The 16,634-nt window shown below is 35.7% G+C and overlaps 5 protein-coding genes across 7 annotated transcripts; 3 read left to right on the forward strand and 2 right to left on the reverse strand.

Moving 5' to 3' along the window:
* Nucleotides 1–1,062: 1,062 nt before the first annotated feature.
* Nucleotides 1,063–1,991, reverse strand: LOC125491405. The gene is made up of 2 exons (XM_048633251.1): nucleotides 1,324–1,991; nucleotides 1,063–1,081 (listed from the first exon to the last, which is right to left on the reverse strand). Exons 1-2 carry the CDS (start codon nucleotides 1,989–1,991, stop codon nucleotides 1,063–1,065), a joined length of 687 nt encoding a protein of 228 aa, XP_048489208.1.
* Nucleotides 1,992–2,184: 193 nt separating this feature from the next.
* LOC105391318 (14 kDa phosphohistidine phosphatase) lies at nucleotides 2,185–3,308 on the forward strand. The gene is made up of 3 exons (XM_048633391.1): nucleotides 2,185–2,345; nucleotides 2,674–2,873; nucleotides 2,991–3,308. Exons 1-3 carry the CDS (start codon nucleotides 2,279–2,281, stop codon nucleotides 3,183–3,185), a joined length of 462 nt encoding a protein of 153 aa, XP_048489348.1. The 5' UTR covers nucleotides 2,185–2,278; the 3' UTR covers nucleotides 3,186–3,308.
* Nucleotides 3,309–3,883: 575 nt separating this feature from the next.
* LOC105386808 (2-(3-amino-3-carboxypropyl)histidine synthase subunit 2) lies at nucleotides 3,884–6,549 on the forward strand. The gene is made up of 6 exons (XM_038112963.2): nucleotides 3,884–4,133; nucleotides 4,220–4,332; nucleotides 4,457–4,677; nucleotides 5,006–5,212; nucleotides 5,611–5,870; nucleotides 5,972–6,549. The coding sequence occupies exons 1-6, from the start codon at nucleotides 3,990–3,992 to the stop codon at nucleotides 6,401–6,403; spliced, it is 1,377 nt and encodes a 458-aa protein (XP_037968891.2). The 5' UTR covers nucleotides 3,884–3,989; the 3' UTR covers nucleotides 6,404–6,549.
* On the reverse strand, nucleotides 6,404–9,132 carry LOC105386809 (coiled-coil domain-containing protein 124-B). 3 transcript variants are annotated; one of them, XM_011557446.3, is made up of 5 exons: nucleotides 9,017–9,132; nucleotides 8,668–8,830; nucleotides 8,209–8,391; nucleotides 7,316–7,422; nucleotides 6,404–6,945 (listed from the first exon to the last, which is right to left on the reverse strand). In XM_011557446.3, the coding sequence occupies exons 2-5, from the start codon at nucleotides 8,824–8,826 to the stop codon at nucleotides 6,759–6,761; spliced, it is 636 nt and encodes a 211-aa protein (XP_011555748.1). In that variant the 5' UTR covers nucleotides 8,827–8,830; nucleotides 9,017–9,132; the 3' UTR covers nucleotides 6,404–6,758. The 3 variants fall into 3 exon arrangements, with proteins under 3 accessions (XP_011555748.1, XP_011555749.1, XP_011555751.1); XM_011557447.3 differs by having other exon boundaries at nucleotides 8,937–9,075; XM_011557449.3 differs by lacking the exon at nucleotides 9,017–9,132 and adding an exon at nucleotides 8,933–8,951.
* Nucleotides 9,133–9,221: 89 nt separating this feature from the next.
* On the forward strand, nucleotides 9,222–15,915 carry LOC105391307 (uncharacterized protein C19orf47). The gene is made up of 6 exons (XM_038112996.2): nucleotides 9,222–9,359; nucleotides 9,750–9,921; nucleotides 10,276–10,403; nucleotides 10,709–10,802; nucleotides 14,810–14,889; nucleotides 15,120–15,915. Exons 1-6 carry the CDS (start codon nucleotides 9,320–9,322, stop codon nucleotides 15,665–15,667), a joined length of 1,062 nt encoding a protein of 353 aa, XP_037968924.2. The 5' UTR covers nucleotides 9,222–9,319; the 3' UTR covers nucleotides 15,668–15,915.
* Nucleotides 15,916–16,634: the final 719 nt, after the last annotated feature.

Here is a 16,634-nt window from a genome sequence, read left to right on the forward strand (position 1 = left end):
GGGATTTAGTTCTAAACATAGATAGATCTACCACTTTATTTAAAATGGTACAGAAGTCATAGTACGACTGTAAAGGATCGGAACAATTAACATTAAATTCTTTAATTAAATCATTGGCTAGCTTTGAGTAATTTGCCCAATTTATTAGACGTAAGTTTGGTCTTTTTAGTTCTGTTATGTTATCTTGAGAAGTAAAGTTGTTTAAAGATGAATCACTAACTGTATTATATAGAATATCTGTTATTGTGGGTAGATGATAACTTCCCAGGGGATCATCATGAACTGTCCAGTTACAATTAAGAGCTATAGAAGGACTAACTATTGTCAAATCTAAACCGTTTGGTCTCCAAATGTTTGTTCCTACTGTGGTTGGTGAAGTGTCATTTAATAAAACTAAATTGCAATCATTTATAGAGTCAGGACATCTCTTCCACGAGCACTGACGGATTGACAGCCCCAAATAGTGTGATGAGCATTAAAATCGCCTGATACAAAACATGGTTTAGGTAAGGAATCAATTAAATTTACTAACTTATTTTTTTTAAAAGATGGCGTGCAATTTGTTGGTATATACATACTAACTAAGGTGAGAGAGGTATTATTATATATTATTTTAATTGTTATATTTTGGAGTGAGTCATCATAATATGTATTTAATCTATTATATTTTATACTACTGCGAATGACTATGGCAACACCATTATGTTTATTACCACAATCATTGCGTTCTATGGAGTATCCTTTAATATTTAAGCGTTGTGTAGGCTTAAGCCATGTTTCGCAAACTAAAGCTATATCAATATTATTATCATACAAAAAATTTACAAAAATATGTCGATTACATAGCAAACTTTGAGCATTCCACTGTACAATTTTTAATTTGTTTGTGAATTGGAACTATTTTTTTTTGTGTCACTGGGGTTGCAAATATCATTCAATACTTCTAACACATTTTTAGAAGATATTGGGGTATCTTGGGTCTTATTTAATGTTATCATTTTTATGATGCTTTGCACTAAAAGGTTTAGTGCCTTGTCGTTACTTTTCAATAAAGACAGAAGATCAAGAGGCTTCTTTGGACCTAGAGGGGGGAAACTTTCATTATTGAATATGTCAGCAAATGATGGTGGCTTAACTTTCTGTCTGTTTTCTTGGATTTTTTTCTGTTTAATTGGACACTGGGCTGAGATACTGACATGATTGCCATCGCAGTGGAAGCATTTTGCCTTTTCAATAGGGGTTGTGCATACTTTAAAAGAGTGCTCTTCTTTACAGATGGAGCAGCGTTCCGAGTTCTTACAAAACTTTGCTAAATGGCCATACCTGAGACACCGGAAACATTGCTTGACTGGAGGAACATACGCTGTAATATCATGCCGCCATCCGTCCAAGTCGACGTAGTCTGGAAGTACTGACGTCGCGAAGGTGATGGCTACAGTCTGCAGGGGCTGTAGAATAAAATTGTTGTCAATCTTTGTCCTCTTTGTAAATCTCCTTACAGATATGATCTTCTTGTAACTAGACAGCATGGTGAAGATTTTTTTGTTTGTCAGATTGGTGGGCACATTTTTAATAATACCAGTAATTTCTGTGCTTTGTGCTGGTATATTAGCCTTAAATTGATAATCCTTGAGGAACGTGGAGTTGTTCAAAAAGGCATTTGCAAGGCTGGCCTTTTCAAAATATATTGCAATTTTAAATTTGTTCATTGATCTCAGGTATTTTACACCTTTGTTGAATCTTTTAATGCAACTCGATATGGACATAAGGTCTCTTGTTCCAATGGGCATCTCCGCATTGGAGGACTCTACGAAAACAACAAACTCTGCAGCTCCGGAATCCTCTGGGTAACGCCTCTTGTAATCTGTTACTAAATAAGGTTTTGAAATATCTAAAACTTCAACCTCAGATTCGGACGACGTCGTTTCTACGTCGGACTTATCACCCTCATCATCCTTCTTCCTTTTTTTTCTTGTTCTCACCTTCCCCATTGCTATTTTTTAATTTATTATGTATGCAACAAACTTTTTATTGGTTTTTATTAGTAATTTACGTATTTGCAGTAGTTTTAATGAATATTATTAATAAATTTTTCGAAAATCCCGCCTGGTCTTTTCAATGGTTCCCGCGCTTTTTTCCTTATCTGTGATTTTTAAAACTCTCCTCCTCCTCTGTGTCTCCTCTCTATTCTCTGCTCTGTGTTGTTGACGTTTGTCCGACCAAAATTTCAATATTTTTCTTATTTCTTCTCGTTTTGGTTGTTTAATTAAGCTATTGGATGTTAAAATTACCTCATAAGCTTATTTCCTCAATCCCGTACTTTGTATCGCCGAATATAATTACCGGTAAGTAGAGGTTCATAAGTCGCTATCATAAATGATTTAAATTAATATAAATGCACAGTAGATAATCTAGCAAACACAATAATGTACAGCCCAATTTAATGCTATCCAAAAGCACTTAAAAAAACATGTGGTCTTTCCTGCCCACCTGAATTTACCTTCCAACTAATATGATAAACATAACCTACAACATTTCTATGCATCAGAGGTTAGACAATAATAAGTGCACTTTTTATATAAATAATATTTTTTTCGAGATAGTTAAAACAAGCATCTTTTCTAAAGCATGTAAAAAACACTTTACTGAAAATTCAACAATTTCTACTTTCAGGTTCCAGTTTCCAACTCACATTGAGGAATATGTCAACGAAAGCATTAGCTGATGTGCCTAAGGTGGACATAGATCCCACTGGAATATTTAAATACATATTAATAAATGTATATGACAAAGAGAAAAATGGTGAAGAACCAACTATAACTATTGTGAGAGGATATCAGAGGTGTGAATACCATTCTGATATTTTTGATGAGGTAAGATGTGTAATGGATGAAACTACGGAATTCAGAATGATTTAGCTACATTTATCATAAGTTTATTGCAGAGTTCAATATATCTAAATGGTTAAATTCATTTTCTATTTTCTGCAGGTACAGGCCAAGCTGAACCCACTATACTGTGAATGTCTCGGTGGAGGCAGAATGTCTCATGATCCTGAAAACAAGAAGCTCCATATCTATGGCTACTCTCAGGGTTACGGGAAAGCTGACCATGAAATCACAGCTAAAATAGTCAAAGAAGCCTTCCCAGCTTACACTATTTCTATTAGCGATGAAGGATATTAAGTTGTGAATATTAGGTAGCTTTTATTAATTAAGGTATAATTTTTTACTCATTGGTGTAATCTAATATACTGGAAAGTTAGCAAGCATGATGAAAAAATAATTTATTAAATTCTTAAATAATTACATGAATAGTTTTTAATATTTTGATGAATATGGCGCCCTGGCAAAGCAGGCATGTTAAACGAAACATACCTACTATCCAATCCCAGAGTTAGTAATATGCTACCCAATCTGCTGAACACAAGCTGAGCACAGGCCCCACAACCCTCAGCCCTTGGTCCTCCTTCACTCACTATTCTTAGAGCCCATCTCAGCCTCAGTCCTCAAATCACCTCACCCTACAGGGTATTTCTAATAACCAGCTACTTTTACCGGCTACTTCGATACCCTGTCTAACCGCCTAAGGTCGTTGGGCACTACAAATTTAATGGTTACTACCCGAGTTCGCGTTGTTCTAGGCTACAAACAATATTAAACAAGATAAGTTACCGTTATCCGTATTTTATTCATGTATATGGCCATCTGACTGCCGCTTCAGTAATAAATACACAAAAAAAATAGCAGCACAAAATAAGCCCGTATGGAAGTACCAACTGGGCCATTATATTATTTTGATGTTAACAAAAGCATAGCTCATACGCAACAGGCTTTGTACACAGATAAGAATATCACACGTCACTTTGAAAGTTGACACATGACATAACATTGACTCTCCGGGAGCTCTCCGCACGTTTGTTTTTGTGCTTATTCAGGCTTTGTTTTCTGTTTTTGAGAATTATCTGCAAATATTAATGGTATAGTACAATGACCAATTTTACCACTGATGCAAAAATATGCTTAGAGCGCGAAGTGGAAGTTCGGGACACGTACGATGAGATTAAAGACATAAGAAAACAGTTTGATGTTGACGATACTTGCAAGTGGATTTCTGAGAACAACTTCGAAAGGGTAAAGATATAACGAATTATTGATACATAATTCCATATAATATATTTTGGCTTAATTGTGATAATAATTTCATAAATTTTCCGCAGGTTTGCCTGCAGTTTCCTGATGAACTACTAGGAGTCAGTGCAAAAGTATATGAAGAAATAAAGAGTAATGTTGATGTCGACCTTTACATCCTTGGGGATACCTCATATGCATGGTAACCATTCTTTTTACATCTGCCTATTGCAACTTACTGTGTACTTAGGTAATTTTCCCTTGTATAAAAATGTATGTAGGAACTTGTATATTTAAATCAATATAACATTTTATGTCTCCCTCAGCTGTTGTGTGGACTCAGTAGCAGCCATGCATGTGCAGGGCCACGCGGTGGTGCACTATGGCCGGACATGCCTGTCCAAGACTGACATCCCGACACACATTGTGCTTCCTAAAAGAGATTTGGATGTTGAAGAGGTCATGCTGGCTCTTAAGAACCGATTTGAATCTGATGATGATGTAAAGCTTTGTCTATATTATGATGCTGAGTTTGAGCACTGTGTGGGTAAGACTTTTATTTTACATATGATAAGAAAATCTGTGATCATAAGTAATGTAATATAAAAATCTAGTTCTATGTGTTAGAAACTGTATCACTTTCTTTGTGTTGTTTTAAATAAATATTTCACATCAAAATTTATCACATTTGGCCAGATTACATACAATAATGATTGTAATTAGGTATAAATTTATCATAGAACTTGGCTAAGGAGTTCTTGTTAGTTGACTTGGGGACAACATTGTTCAACTCAATCCTCAATAATCATCATCAGGCTGATATCAGCATCTCTCTTATTTATGTGCTGACTTCATTAACACCACATCATTTCCAGATACACTGTCAAACCACTGGTTCAAACATTACCCTCACAGCTACATAGCTCGCGTAGAGAAGGAAGACAAACCCAACAGATACCTGGGAAGAGTTGTATTTAATATTAATAAGGAAGAGGTGCCAATTGAGACTATCAAACATTGCATTTGTGTGTATTTGGGATCCAGAGGACAGACTGTATTTAATTACACCATATCTGTTGAAGGTATGTATTTAATTAACCACAAATGTAGTGTTACTTTAGCTGCTTAGACTCCAGCATCTAAAAAAGGCATGACCCAGTCAACTCTGTCGGTCATTACAATATGTTTGTATGTCTTTCTTGGGACTGGCCAAGAAGATAGTGGCACATGAAGCTGTGGAGGGTTTCCATGCACTTTGAGAGCTTAATCCCACTCAAATCATAAACTAGTCCACAAAATTAATTGTAGTTGAAATCTCCTACTAATACCTACTGAAATGTTATTTTTAATTTTTTTTTTTTTTACTTTGTTTATTTAATATATATAAATCATTACATAATATTATACATAACCATGCGCTGAAACCAACAGATTTAAGTTTTAATGAATTTAATGAAATCCTCTTTTACATATTTCACAGCTTCCGAATGGTACTACCTCGATCCAGCTTCTTCTTCCATTGAGCGCATGGACGAGACCACCTGGTTCAAGCGCAGGCGATTCCTCGTAGAGAAGTGCAAGGACGCCAACACTGTGGGCATCCTTGTCTGCAAGCTGTCTGGGGAACAGACCAAAGACATCATCTGTCGGATGAAGCAGCTATGCAAAGTGAATGGCAAGAAAAGTTACATTGTGTCTGTCGGGAAACCAAATGTGGCGAAGCTGGCTAACTTCCCTGAGGTAAGGATGTAACTCATAATATAGTACCACGTCATGTTGTCCCCTTACATTTTGCAAAATCAGGTTAGAAACAAAAATGTAAAACAAAATATTTTTTACAGATCGACATTTACGTCATGATAGCGTGCCCAGAAAACGACCTCTACAGCAATCGAGATTTCTACAAGCCAATTGTCTACCCCTTCGAGTTGGAGGTGGCTCTGAACTCGAACCGGCCTCCATACTTCACCACACACGTCACAGACTTCGATGAGCTTCTACCTGGAAGAAGGTACTACTGTGACGTCAGCCATGTCGCAGACTCATTCGACGTCAGCCTCATTACTGGCAAGATTAGAGAAACTAAAGTCGAAGCAGATGACACTACCAGTACGGACCTAGTGGAGAAACAAAACTGGGCTCTAGAGAATATTGGGAAAAACCTCCAGCAGAGATCTTGGACAGGATTAGAGCAGAATCTAGGACAGACGGAAGTGAAGAAGGCGGAAGAAGGAAGGAAAGGCATAGCGTTACAGTATAGTAATGAGCCGTAATGATTTTTTATGTTATCTTTTATTTATTTAAGGAATATTTACAATTTAGGGTACAAATTTATAGTCTGTGTAAGACTGATGCTATAAGGGATATAAATAATAAAATGTTTTATACATACTATCAATAAAGATGTTTTGAATTTAAATTATTAAAGTGCTTTAATACAATGACTGTTAGGTACTTAAATATTTCGAAATTAATTTTAGTATTACACATTTAATGACTCCTACAGATAAACGTCTTGTAATAGCTACATAATCATGTTTTTTTTGGATTTCATAAACTCATGCTCACCAAACCTCACCTAAAATTCATATTGTTAATCAGTTCAGTTGCCACTCCAAAATTTACGCTTTAAAACTTCTGGTTCAATGGGTTTTGGGGCGATTTGAGCCATTCTTTCCTCAGCAGCTGCTTGAGCTGTGACAGGCGGAGGGTAGGGTTTTCAGCCTTCAGCTGCGGCATGGTGGCTTCTTCGAAAGCCGTGTACGCAGCTTTCAGGCGCTTCTCAGGGTGCTTGTCTATGTCTGCCTTCGCGTCACTGGAAATAAAAGTAAGAAGACTTTAGTAATGCAGACATTCTATGTTTCATGTCCTACAGCTGGGCCTTATGAAAACTATGAACAGTAATAAATGGTATGTACCCCACAGTATTACGGCTTGGTATAAAAGCGGGATCCTACAATCCCATCCAGATGTTATTGTGTTATGTAGGTACTTCCCATATATCACATAAACTTAGTAATTTTACAGATATTGAAGTTATTGTGCCTCAGTATTCCAAATAAATCTTTGTGATCTGCTGTGAATGTATACTATTATGGGCCTATTATATTGACTCAATGACTCTGCCTAGGTCAGATTTGAATATAAGTTGACAACATCAAGGTGTAGATCAAATGAATTTATACCTGAGCACAGAAATAGCCTCTTCTACAGATTGCGCCACTTCTCCGTCCAGTTGGATCCTGTTGAGATTCTCTTCTAGCTTCGGCTCCTCGACCACCACTCTGGAAGGCTGAAATAAGTAAAAAAAACACTTTATATGTATAGCTATATTATTCTCAGGTTTCCATAATCTGGAGTGTAGCTTTACAATTTGTCAAAATAGTCAGTACTTTCAGCACCTATTCAAAACAAACAAACAATCAAATCATTCCTGATTACAATATCAGTATCAGTAAGCAGAGGATTTATGAGTTTCTGGCTAAAATATAGGTATTAAAAAATTGGTAAACTCCCACCTAGGGCATGCAATACCGGAACTATTTTCAATACCGGTATTGAGTTTCGGTATTGCAACTCAATACCGGGATCCCGGTATTAATACCGGTATTAGATTTCCTTGTAATAAATGGCATATAATGTGATTAAAGGTCGTATAGGTCAAAATAAAACGAGAAAAAGCAATGAAATTCAGTTTTTTGTAATAGATTTTTACGAGAATTGAGTATTAGTTTAAATTTTACAATAATTTTTTTTTTTACATCCAGTGTCCGTTTACGCATGGACAACAGTAGATATCAAACGGCCGAAAACTGCATCAAACAGTTGGAAACAAGTGCGCTTTCACAGTACATAGGAATACTATATCTTAATCGCTTTATTATAGCCTAAAAAAGTCCGATTCCAGTATTACTTCAATACCGGTATTAAGTTTCAATACCGGTATTGAAAAAAGCGTGAATTTTGCTCCTAATACCGGTATAACGAATACCGGTATTGCGGTATTGCATGCCCTACTCCCACCACTTCAAGCCCTATGTACCAGATAAACATAATTGATGATTATAATAAAACTTACCACAGGCTTTACTTCGGGCTTGATAGTTTTCTCCTTCATCTGCGTGATCTGAGCGCGAGTAATCTTGGGAGCCGGTGCCGCCACCTTTGGAGCCGTCTTGATGGACTCCATCTCTTTCTCCAACAAAGCTTTGGCTTCTGCCTTCTTCTGCAACTGTTCTAGACGCTTCTTCTCTTGCTCTTCCTGTGGTTGGAAATTAGGTAAGTACATGAGATTTTTAAGATAAAATTGTTATTTTTAAAATTACTTATAGGTACAGTTTGCTGGTAAAAAATTAAAGTCAATCACATTGGTTTCTTCAAAATTACTGTCCAAGGAATCAAATACAATACAAACACTCTTTGGTCCATACAAATGGATGAAGGGACTGGATTTTGTGATCATTAAAGTTTCTTAATAACATGACCAAAGTTATTAATAAAATTTATGTTATGCATCAATCAATGAAAAGTATAATACCTTCTTCTGCTGCTTCTTGATGACTTTGTCGTCGTCCTCCTGCCAGGCCGCATCTTCTATAGTTTTTTTGAGCTTCTGATCTTTTTCTTGTTTGGCATTCTCTTTGCGAGCCCGGGCCGCCACTGCCTTGCTGTTCTCCCCCACAAATTTCTTAGGCATTTTGCTAAAAGATAAAGTGATTAGCTTAAAACCCTGTGACTAGAGAAACATTTTGATAAAAGTGCCTACAAAAACAAATAAAAACATAACCTGTCTGTCTACCTACTTACTATTTTGTGCAGTGAGATAAAATGGAAAATGAACAAATTAAAGGCACTATAAATTTAACAAATTAATTATGATAAGTTACCGTTTTTAAAACAAACAATGCAGGTAGCTATTTAAATTTAAAATATTTTTTTCGCTTACAAAAGTTAAATTTATGTAGATTACAGACTGACTGACGTTTCGTTTCGTTCGTTGTTGGTCTGTGATCTGTGGGACAAAGCGCGAGGATTCTACGCAACAGTGCCTGCTATTGTCTGTGAATTATAAATTAAAAACAAACTTTTGCTACTCTATGAAATGTCATGGCAGCTGTTGTTTCAAGTTTTGCTGTTGTTTTTAGAAAATAGTTTAATTTAGTTCTTGTTTGTTAATTTAGGATTCAGCTATGAATACAGGGACATTAAGGATGGATTCCCATTATACAGGTATGCTTTTCTCAAGTAAATTCGTTTTGATTTACCCTTTTAAAAATTAGGTTATTCTGATGTTATTTTTAGGATACAAAATATTATTGATAATCTTATATTTCATGTTATTCCAAGAGTTCCAAGCCCTACTTATATTAAAATTATTAACCCTTCTTGTATTACTCAATGTTCCCAGACATAGGTATCAGAGTTTGTGTTTTCTTCTGTTAAAAATAAATACAAAAGACTCAAAAAAACTATGTGGGTGTTTTCAATGTTAAATTCTGAAAATCTACCTTCTAAACTATCATTACACATTCCTTTACAATGTCTTAGTATTTTTTGAATCCCTACACAAACAAGAGGTTAAAATTTACAGTCAGTCTTTAATTATCCATTACTTCCCAGGTCTTTGGGTGAGCTTCTTCACAACAGCTGGTATCCCGTCGGACGTGGCCGCCACCTACGCCCTGACCTTCACAGAGAACCGGATACAGAATGACATGCTGCTGGACCTCAACAAGGAGTACCTGAGGGACATGGGCATCACGCGCATGGGGGATGTCATTGCTATACTCAGGTTTGACTCTTTCTAAATTGATTTGAGCTAATATGTATGGTTATATTAAATAGTGTACTGTTGGTTGACAAATCCTGTGTTCTACCAAAATAATCCTTGAAAAGGTTATTATTCTAATTGCCTGCACTAATACTTGAAATTGATCTTTTGGTCCGATGGAATCTGTTAAAAATATTGTGTTTATAAGCCTAAAAAACAAATATTTCCATAAATGTTTCCTATATTATTGGAAAAGCTGTATGATCTCATCTGTATCATTTTTAATTCATGAAAGTGCTATGGAGCACCTTGCTATTTTACATATATCCACCTGTAAACTATTAATCACCAGTCTCTGTAATTTCTCTTCACCAGACATGCCAAGCAAGTGCATGAGAATGCAGCCAGAGACAGAGTGCTGAACTCGGCAAATGGCCCCAAAGTGCCAGTAGCTGCAGTCGCCGGCCGCCTCACCTCTGTTGCTCAGGCTAAACCTTCTTCACGTAAGTTGAAATGATATGAAGAATTTCTGACATGATAAAACAAGAATGTAGATTTTTTCAGCAATCTCAAGTGAGTTTTGCGTAAGACACAAGAAGTCACCACTGGTCTCTAAGCTGCTCGGTCAGGTCGTCATGAGGGTTAACCTTGGAGTACTAAGCAGTTTAAGACCACTTTACCATCGAAATACGGCGTTCATCGATTTTAGATTCAATTCCTGTAATGCCTTGTATTGTGGTAATTGATTATACATAGATTGAATTCTCTTAACAACTTAATCCCTAATTCCTTGTCCTATTGTTTTCAGCCGCAAGTCGCATGCTGGAACATTACACTCGCAACTCCACGCCGGAGGTGTCGCCGCCCAAACCCGCACAAAAGAGGAAACTAGCAGACACAAGGTTCTTGTTACAAACCTATATGTAATTATAAATATCATCCACATTCTTCTTCTTACCGGTGACAAAAACTTTGCTGGATTAGAGGTTAATGGCGTAAGGCCTAGATTAGAATAATTAAACATTTGTCAAGCAGATGATGACAACATTCTATGGGCTTATTATGATGATGATGATGAATGATTAAATAAAATCTTAATTAGTCTAATTAGTTAATAGTAGAAGTGGTGGACTTGTTGATGGGATAGGGCTATATCCAGCAGTTGACGATTATGGGCTGATGACGATGACCTACAGCAAGTTTAAAAACTAAAATCGTGGCTTGACTTATCCACGATTTTAGTTTTTAAACTAAAATATACATAAATACATACATATTACATACACATAAGCACTCATCACTGTAATCCCAGAAGGGGTAGTCAGAGGTGGCTCACAAAGCAAGCCACCCACTTTTCGCAGCACATTTGTACTCACGTGATAGGTTGCGAACCATATCGCCGTTTTAGGATAAGTACAATCATTGTACTCGGTATTCGGTATTCGGCCAAATGACTATTCGTGGCATCACTAGTACAATGCACTTAGGAATAAGGATACACATCTAGAATATAGATGTGCATTTTTCCTCACGATGTTTTCCATCACCGTAAGAGCACGTGGTATTATTGTACTTAAACTCCTTAATTGAAAACACAATTGAAAGAATTCATTGGTACAGGCCAGGATTTGAACCCACGGCCTCTCGATTGAGAAAAAACTTCAAAACTTCAAACTTCAAAATCATTTATTTGTGACACATAGGTTTCAGACAGGTGTTTACAAAGTCAGTTTTAAATCTACTGCTATGGTCTACCGTAAAGGTGTACAAATAATATTAGTTATAAATTGATTATATAAAATATTTAACTGTCATGCTATGTCATGCTATGATATCATACAGAAAGTCAAATTACCTACATAAATTATCAAATTGTACAGACATTAAAATAAAAAAATAATATATAACTAAGTCAAAATAGTTATTAATCATGTCAAAGAATAAGTATAAATTAATCAATTATAATGTCGTACCTGACTCATGATTTAAGTACATATTTAGCTATTCGTTCGGATGTGCCCTTAATATATCTGGTTTTGGTCTGTAAAGAACTCATGTACAGTGTAATATGAATTTGCAAGTAACATCTTTTTCACTTCGTACCTAAAGTGCACGACGTTGTCTATATCTCTTATTTGAGATGGCAAACTATTAAATATTTTTGGAGCCATTCCTAAGACGCTTTTGTTGTACAAAGCCGACTTATGTGAATTTGACGCTACTTTGTTTTTGCATCTTCGACTTCTGAAAGTGTTAAAGAGATGTCTGTTGGATTTCAAATAGGAAACTATCTCGTAAATGTACAGACACGGCAATGTTAGAATTTTTAATTCAATAAAGTGCTGTTTACAACTATCAGTCGGTTTTAATTTTTTTATAGCGCGGATGCACTTTTTTTGCGATTTAAAAACATGTCCTATGTCAGTAAAATTACCCCAGAATATTATGCCATACCTTAGAGTGGAATATACATATCCAAAGTAGGCTATGACGACCGTTCCTTCATTCGCAATCTTTGATAAAATATGTAATGCATAAGAAAATTTGTTCAGTTTTTTACAAATAGTGTCAATCTGTGCTTTCCAATTCAACTTATTGTCAACATACAATCCTAGGAACTTGGTCACTTGTGTTTCGTCAATAATAGTATCTCGATAATGTATATCAAATTTATCAGGATTAACCCTCTGTCTAAAATTCATGAAATTAGTTTTTGTCAAGTTTATGATTAAGTTGTTTGATGTCATCCATTCAATTATTATTTCCAATGATGCATTTATTTCTGCTACTTGTTTAGTTTTATCTTTTTCCATAAATAATGCCGTACTATCATCAGCAAAGAGGACCATGGGGTGATTAACTACTTTTGGAAGATCATTAATATATACTAGGAACAGCAATGGTCCTAGCACGCTGCCCTGTGGAACTCCAAATTTGGTTTGACGTGGACCTGAAGTATATACTGTTTCAGTACTGCACTTAGGACATATCCTCCCTATTTGTGTAACTTGTGACCGGTTATTCAAATATGATCTTATTAAATTTAGAACAGTCCCTCGAACTCCATATCTCTCTAGCTTGTTTAAAAGAATATTGTGGTCAACAAAATCGAATGCTTTTTTCATGTCCATGAAAAGAGCTGAGACTGGTTGACCTTTATCCATGCAGGTGATCACTCTAGATATAAATTCAAATACTGCCATATATATGGTTCGACCTTTCCTGAAACCTTTTTGCTCCTCCACCAATATATTATTAGCTTGTAAGTATTCATATAGACTATTATAAATATATCTTTCAAAAATCTTGGAAAACACTGGAATTAGTGCAACAGGCCTATAATATTCCATGTTTTCTTTATCAACTTTTTTAAACATAGGTTTAATGACTGTTAATTTTAATGTGTCTGGGAATTTGCCTTTTTCGATACACATATTTATAATATGACTCAGCACAGGAGATATTAAGTCTGATACATATTTAATAATTTTTGTACTAATTTCGTCATTACCTGTGCTATTCGTATTTTTTAATTTTGAAATTATTTGTAATACATCACAAGGATCAGTTGGCCTCATAAACATTGATGAATAGTGCTTATGCTCATTAAAAAATTCATTATGTTTTGTGTTGTCATGCTTTTGAATGGTATCAACATAATGATCATTAAACGCTTCTGCGATTTCTTGTGGGTTTGATATCTTTTTATCATCGGTCTTTATATGTTGAATGGTTTCTTTTGGGATTTTAGATTTGCTGCTACTTATAACTTTCCACGTTGCTTTAGACTTATTGCCAGATGATTTAATAAAGTTATCGTTTTGAGCCTTCTTTGTTAATTTCACAATTTTTTTAAGGCTATTGGCATATTGTTTAAATTTGTGTTGGTTGTCCTTGCTAGGGTCTTTTCTATATGTCATATACATCATTCTTTTCCGCTTGCTACATCTCTTGATACCATGAGATAGCCATTTTGCCTTAGCATTAGTCGTCATCTTTACTTTAATTTTAGGAAAGCAAAGATCATATATTAGTTTGAATAGGTCCAAAAAATATTGATATGCCTCATTTGGGTCGTCACTAATGAAACGTCATTAAATGATAGACTACCTATATGTTTCCTAAACTTTTCCATATTTTCTTCACTGTAGTCTCTTTTTTCAATATACCAGTATGTTTTTACACAGGTTTTTTTGGTTGGGCACTGTAAAAGTTGTGATGTATGATCAGAGAGTGCCATCTCGATCACTTCACTTTTACAGCCACGCATATTATGAATATGATTGTCCAGACACGTGTTACTTTTGGGTCTTGTTGGCTGATTTATTTCCATTCTTAAATTGTAGCTATTGACAAGATTTATAAAGTTAAGAGAGTTTGCGTTTCTAACTAAAATATCAATATTAAAATCTCCACAGATAACGACTTTTTTACTAGAATTGTAACAGTACAATTCGAGAATTTTATCGAATCTTTCATAAAACGATTGGAGGATGTCAGTTTTATATTTGGGAATTCTATACATACAAATAATTATCATGTCATGTTCAATCAGTTCAATAGCACAGCATTCAAGTTCATTTGCTTTATTGAATTTTGATATTTCATGAATGACCTTAAATTTGTGATTGTTTTTTACCAATATGCAAGCACCTCCATGTCGATTATGTCTTGAATAGTATGTCGCTAGTTGATAATTTGGAATGTCAATATGGTCCGTATCGTCAGTAATCATATTATGTTCTGTCACACAAAGGACGTCAACCGTTTTACCAGAAGGACGGAAGGAGAGGACGAGGCCTTATCCATTACGCCAGCACTGCTCTAAAAATATACATATTACCATTATAAATCTAATAGTAGGCTTCCTAAATTCCTTTACTTACTAAATCTTATTTTAAATTTACAGTGCTGAATCTGAACCAGCTTTAGACATCAAGAAAAACCGCTCCATCCGCTTCGGCAAGCCACAAGCTATTGTCCCTGAAGGTATTTACTATTTAGATTAAACTATCAATTTTATAACTATACATATTATATACTTTTAGCAGCTATTTCGTGTACGCAAGTGGTGTAAAAAATTGCCTTGGGAATAATGTTGCAGTGAAAGAATATTTGAGATACTTACCTACTTGATTTGAATACATTGTGTGAGCGAGGGTTTATAAGTCATTTTTGTTTTTGCAACCAATTAACTAATACAAATATCATCAATTCAGGTCCTCTAGTCAAGCAGACGGTGTTCGCCCGCCTCGGGGGCTCGGAGCCCGCGCGCCCCGCCCCCGCCCCCGCCCCCGCCCCCGCTCGGCCCATCTTCTCCAGACTCGGGGCCAAGAGCGACGCCCCCAAGGAACCAATCAGCGCACCCCCCATACCCGTACCCAAAGATGCCCTCAAGTACGAAGGCATCCTCAAGAGCAACCCAGTCAAGAAAGTCATGACAGTCACCGCCTCAAAGAATAATATAAGAAAGATAGCAGTTGGAACAATGAGGGCAGACGAATCGCCTGTGAGCGTTAAAGAGAAGCTAGCGGTACCGAGTAAGACAAAGTCTGTTAAGTTTTCCAATAAAGTTGAGTACAAGGAGATAGAGAAAGTGAGTAAGCCAGTCCAGCCGGCTAAGTTCACTCCTGTGTTCAATAAGCCCGAGAGGAGACTGTCTATGCCCGATGGGTCAGTTCAAGCCGGGGTCAAAGCCAGGCTGGGTACGAAGGATGCTAACAATTTCACAATCACTAAGAATGTTTTCAAGAGGCTGGGAGTGTGATGGGACCGTGGTTGGTAAGTGGACTGTATTCGATTTCGTATTTAGTATTGTTGTATGTACCAAGACAGTTGGTATTTATGTCAGGATTTGATGGAAGTCTACAGAGGTGAATCTGTAACTTTCACGGGAATGTATGTTTGTAGTAAGGGCAACTGATAATAGCTGTAACAGGCTGTAATAATCTGTATGATTTAATTCACGGTATTTCCATAATTGCCTCGTGGAATAATCTCGTAAACCTTTAACCACGGCAACATCGGTATACCGCAAATAAGGTAAAAAAAAAAAAAAAGGTACTATAAAATAATGCGATAAAATACAAAGCTGATTGTAACGGGAATTTACGGGAACATGGGAGAAGAAGAATTATAATTCCCGATAAAACCTGCAAATAATATAATATTATGTAAAACAAAGCCATCAATATACCTACACTTCCACGTAACATGACTATGACTAAAAAACAACCAAACTCTCACAATAATATATTGATCTCTCAAAAAGGCACGGACATAAAGTCTGTTGAGAGATAATAAAATCTTTAAAAAAAAAACATGACTATGATGACCCAAACCTTAAACGCTACATAATGTTCGCAATCGAATTCAAAACAGCGCGTATCTGCGAAGGTCTTTAAATTTTAAAATGGAATTTAACTTACTTGCACAAATACCGAGATCACTTTATTTTATTAGACGACAAAAACTGATTTTCATTTTATTTTATTAGATGACACTAACTAAGTTTGATCATGAATGTGTGGTTTCCATCACCACACAGCCCCTAAAGTTAGGAAGTTAGACAATTTATGGCTTTATATTTAGATGAATATATTATTTAATTTGCTTTATCAGAATTTGTATTTAAGTTGCCTTAACGTTTTTTTTTGTTTATATTACATATATTTTTACCTCTTTGATTAATAACTTTGCGATTGCGTGCTAAGTATCACAACTACATAAGTATA

Source organism: Plutella xylostella, chromosome 5 (assembly GCF_932276165.1).
Source record: "Plutella xylostella chromosome 5, ilPluXylo3.1, whole genome shotgun sequence".
Lineage (NCBI taxonomy): Eukaryota > Metazoa > Arthropoda > Insecta > Lepidoptera > Plutellidae > Plutella > Plutella xylostella.

Coding starts and splice junctions, on each gene's coding strand:
- LOC125491405 (XM_048633251.1), bottom strand. CDS start 1,991: ATGGGGAAGGTGAGAACAAGAAAAAAAAGGAAGAAGGATGATGAGGGT.
- LOC105391318 (XM_048633391.1), top strand. CDS start 2,279: ATGTTAAAATTACCTCATAAGCTTATTTCCTCAATCCCGTACTTTGTA. Junction 2,346..2,673: donor ATCGCCGAATATAATTACCG/GTAAGTAGAGGT, acceptor TTCTACTTTCAG/GTTCCAGTTTCCAACTCACA. Junction 2,874..2,990: donor ATTCTGATATTTTTGATGAG/GTAAGATGTGTA, acceptor TATTTTCTGCAG/GTACAGGCCAAGCTGAACCC.
- LOC105386808 (XM_038112963.2), top strand. CDS start 3,990: ATGACCAATTTTACCACTGATGCAAAAATATGCTTAGAGCGCGAAGTG. Junction 5,213..5,610: donor TTACACCATATCTGTTGAAG/GTATGTATTTAA, acceptor CATATTTCACAG/CTTCCGAATGGTACTACCTC. Junction 5,871..5,971: donor AGCTGGCTAACTTCCCTGAG/GTAAGGATGTAA, acceptor TATTTTTTACAG/ATCGACATTTACGTCATGAT.
- LOC105386809 (XM_011557446.3), bottom strand. CDS start 8,826: ATGCCTAAGAAATTTGTGGGGGAGAACAGCAAGGCAGTGGCGGCCCGG. Junction 7,423..8,208: donor AGCCCGAAGTAAAGCCTGTG/GTAAGTTTTATT, acceptor TACTTATTTCAG/CCTTCCAGAGTGGTGGTCGA. Junction 6,946..7,315: donor GAGGCTATTTCTGTGCTCAG/GTATAAATTCAT, acceptor TTTTATTTCCAG/TGACGCGAAGGCAGACATAG.
- LOC105391307 (XM_038112996.2), top strand. CDS start 9,320: ATGAATACAGGGACATTAAGGATGGATTCCCATTATACAG. Junction 9,360..9,749: donor GATGGATTCCCATTATACAG/GTATGCTTTTCT, acceptor ATTACTTCCCAG/GTCTTTGGGTGAGCTTCTTC. Junction 10,404..10,708: donor TCAGGCTAAACCTTCTTCAC/GTAAGTTGAAAT, acceptor TATTGTTTTCAG/CCGCAAGTCGCATGCTGGAA.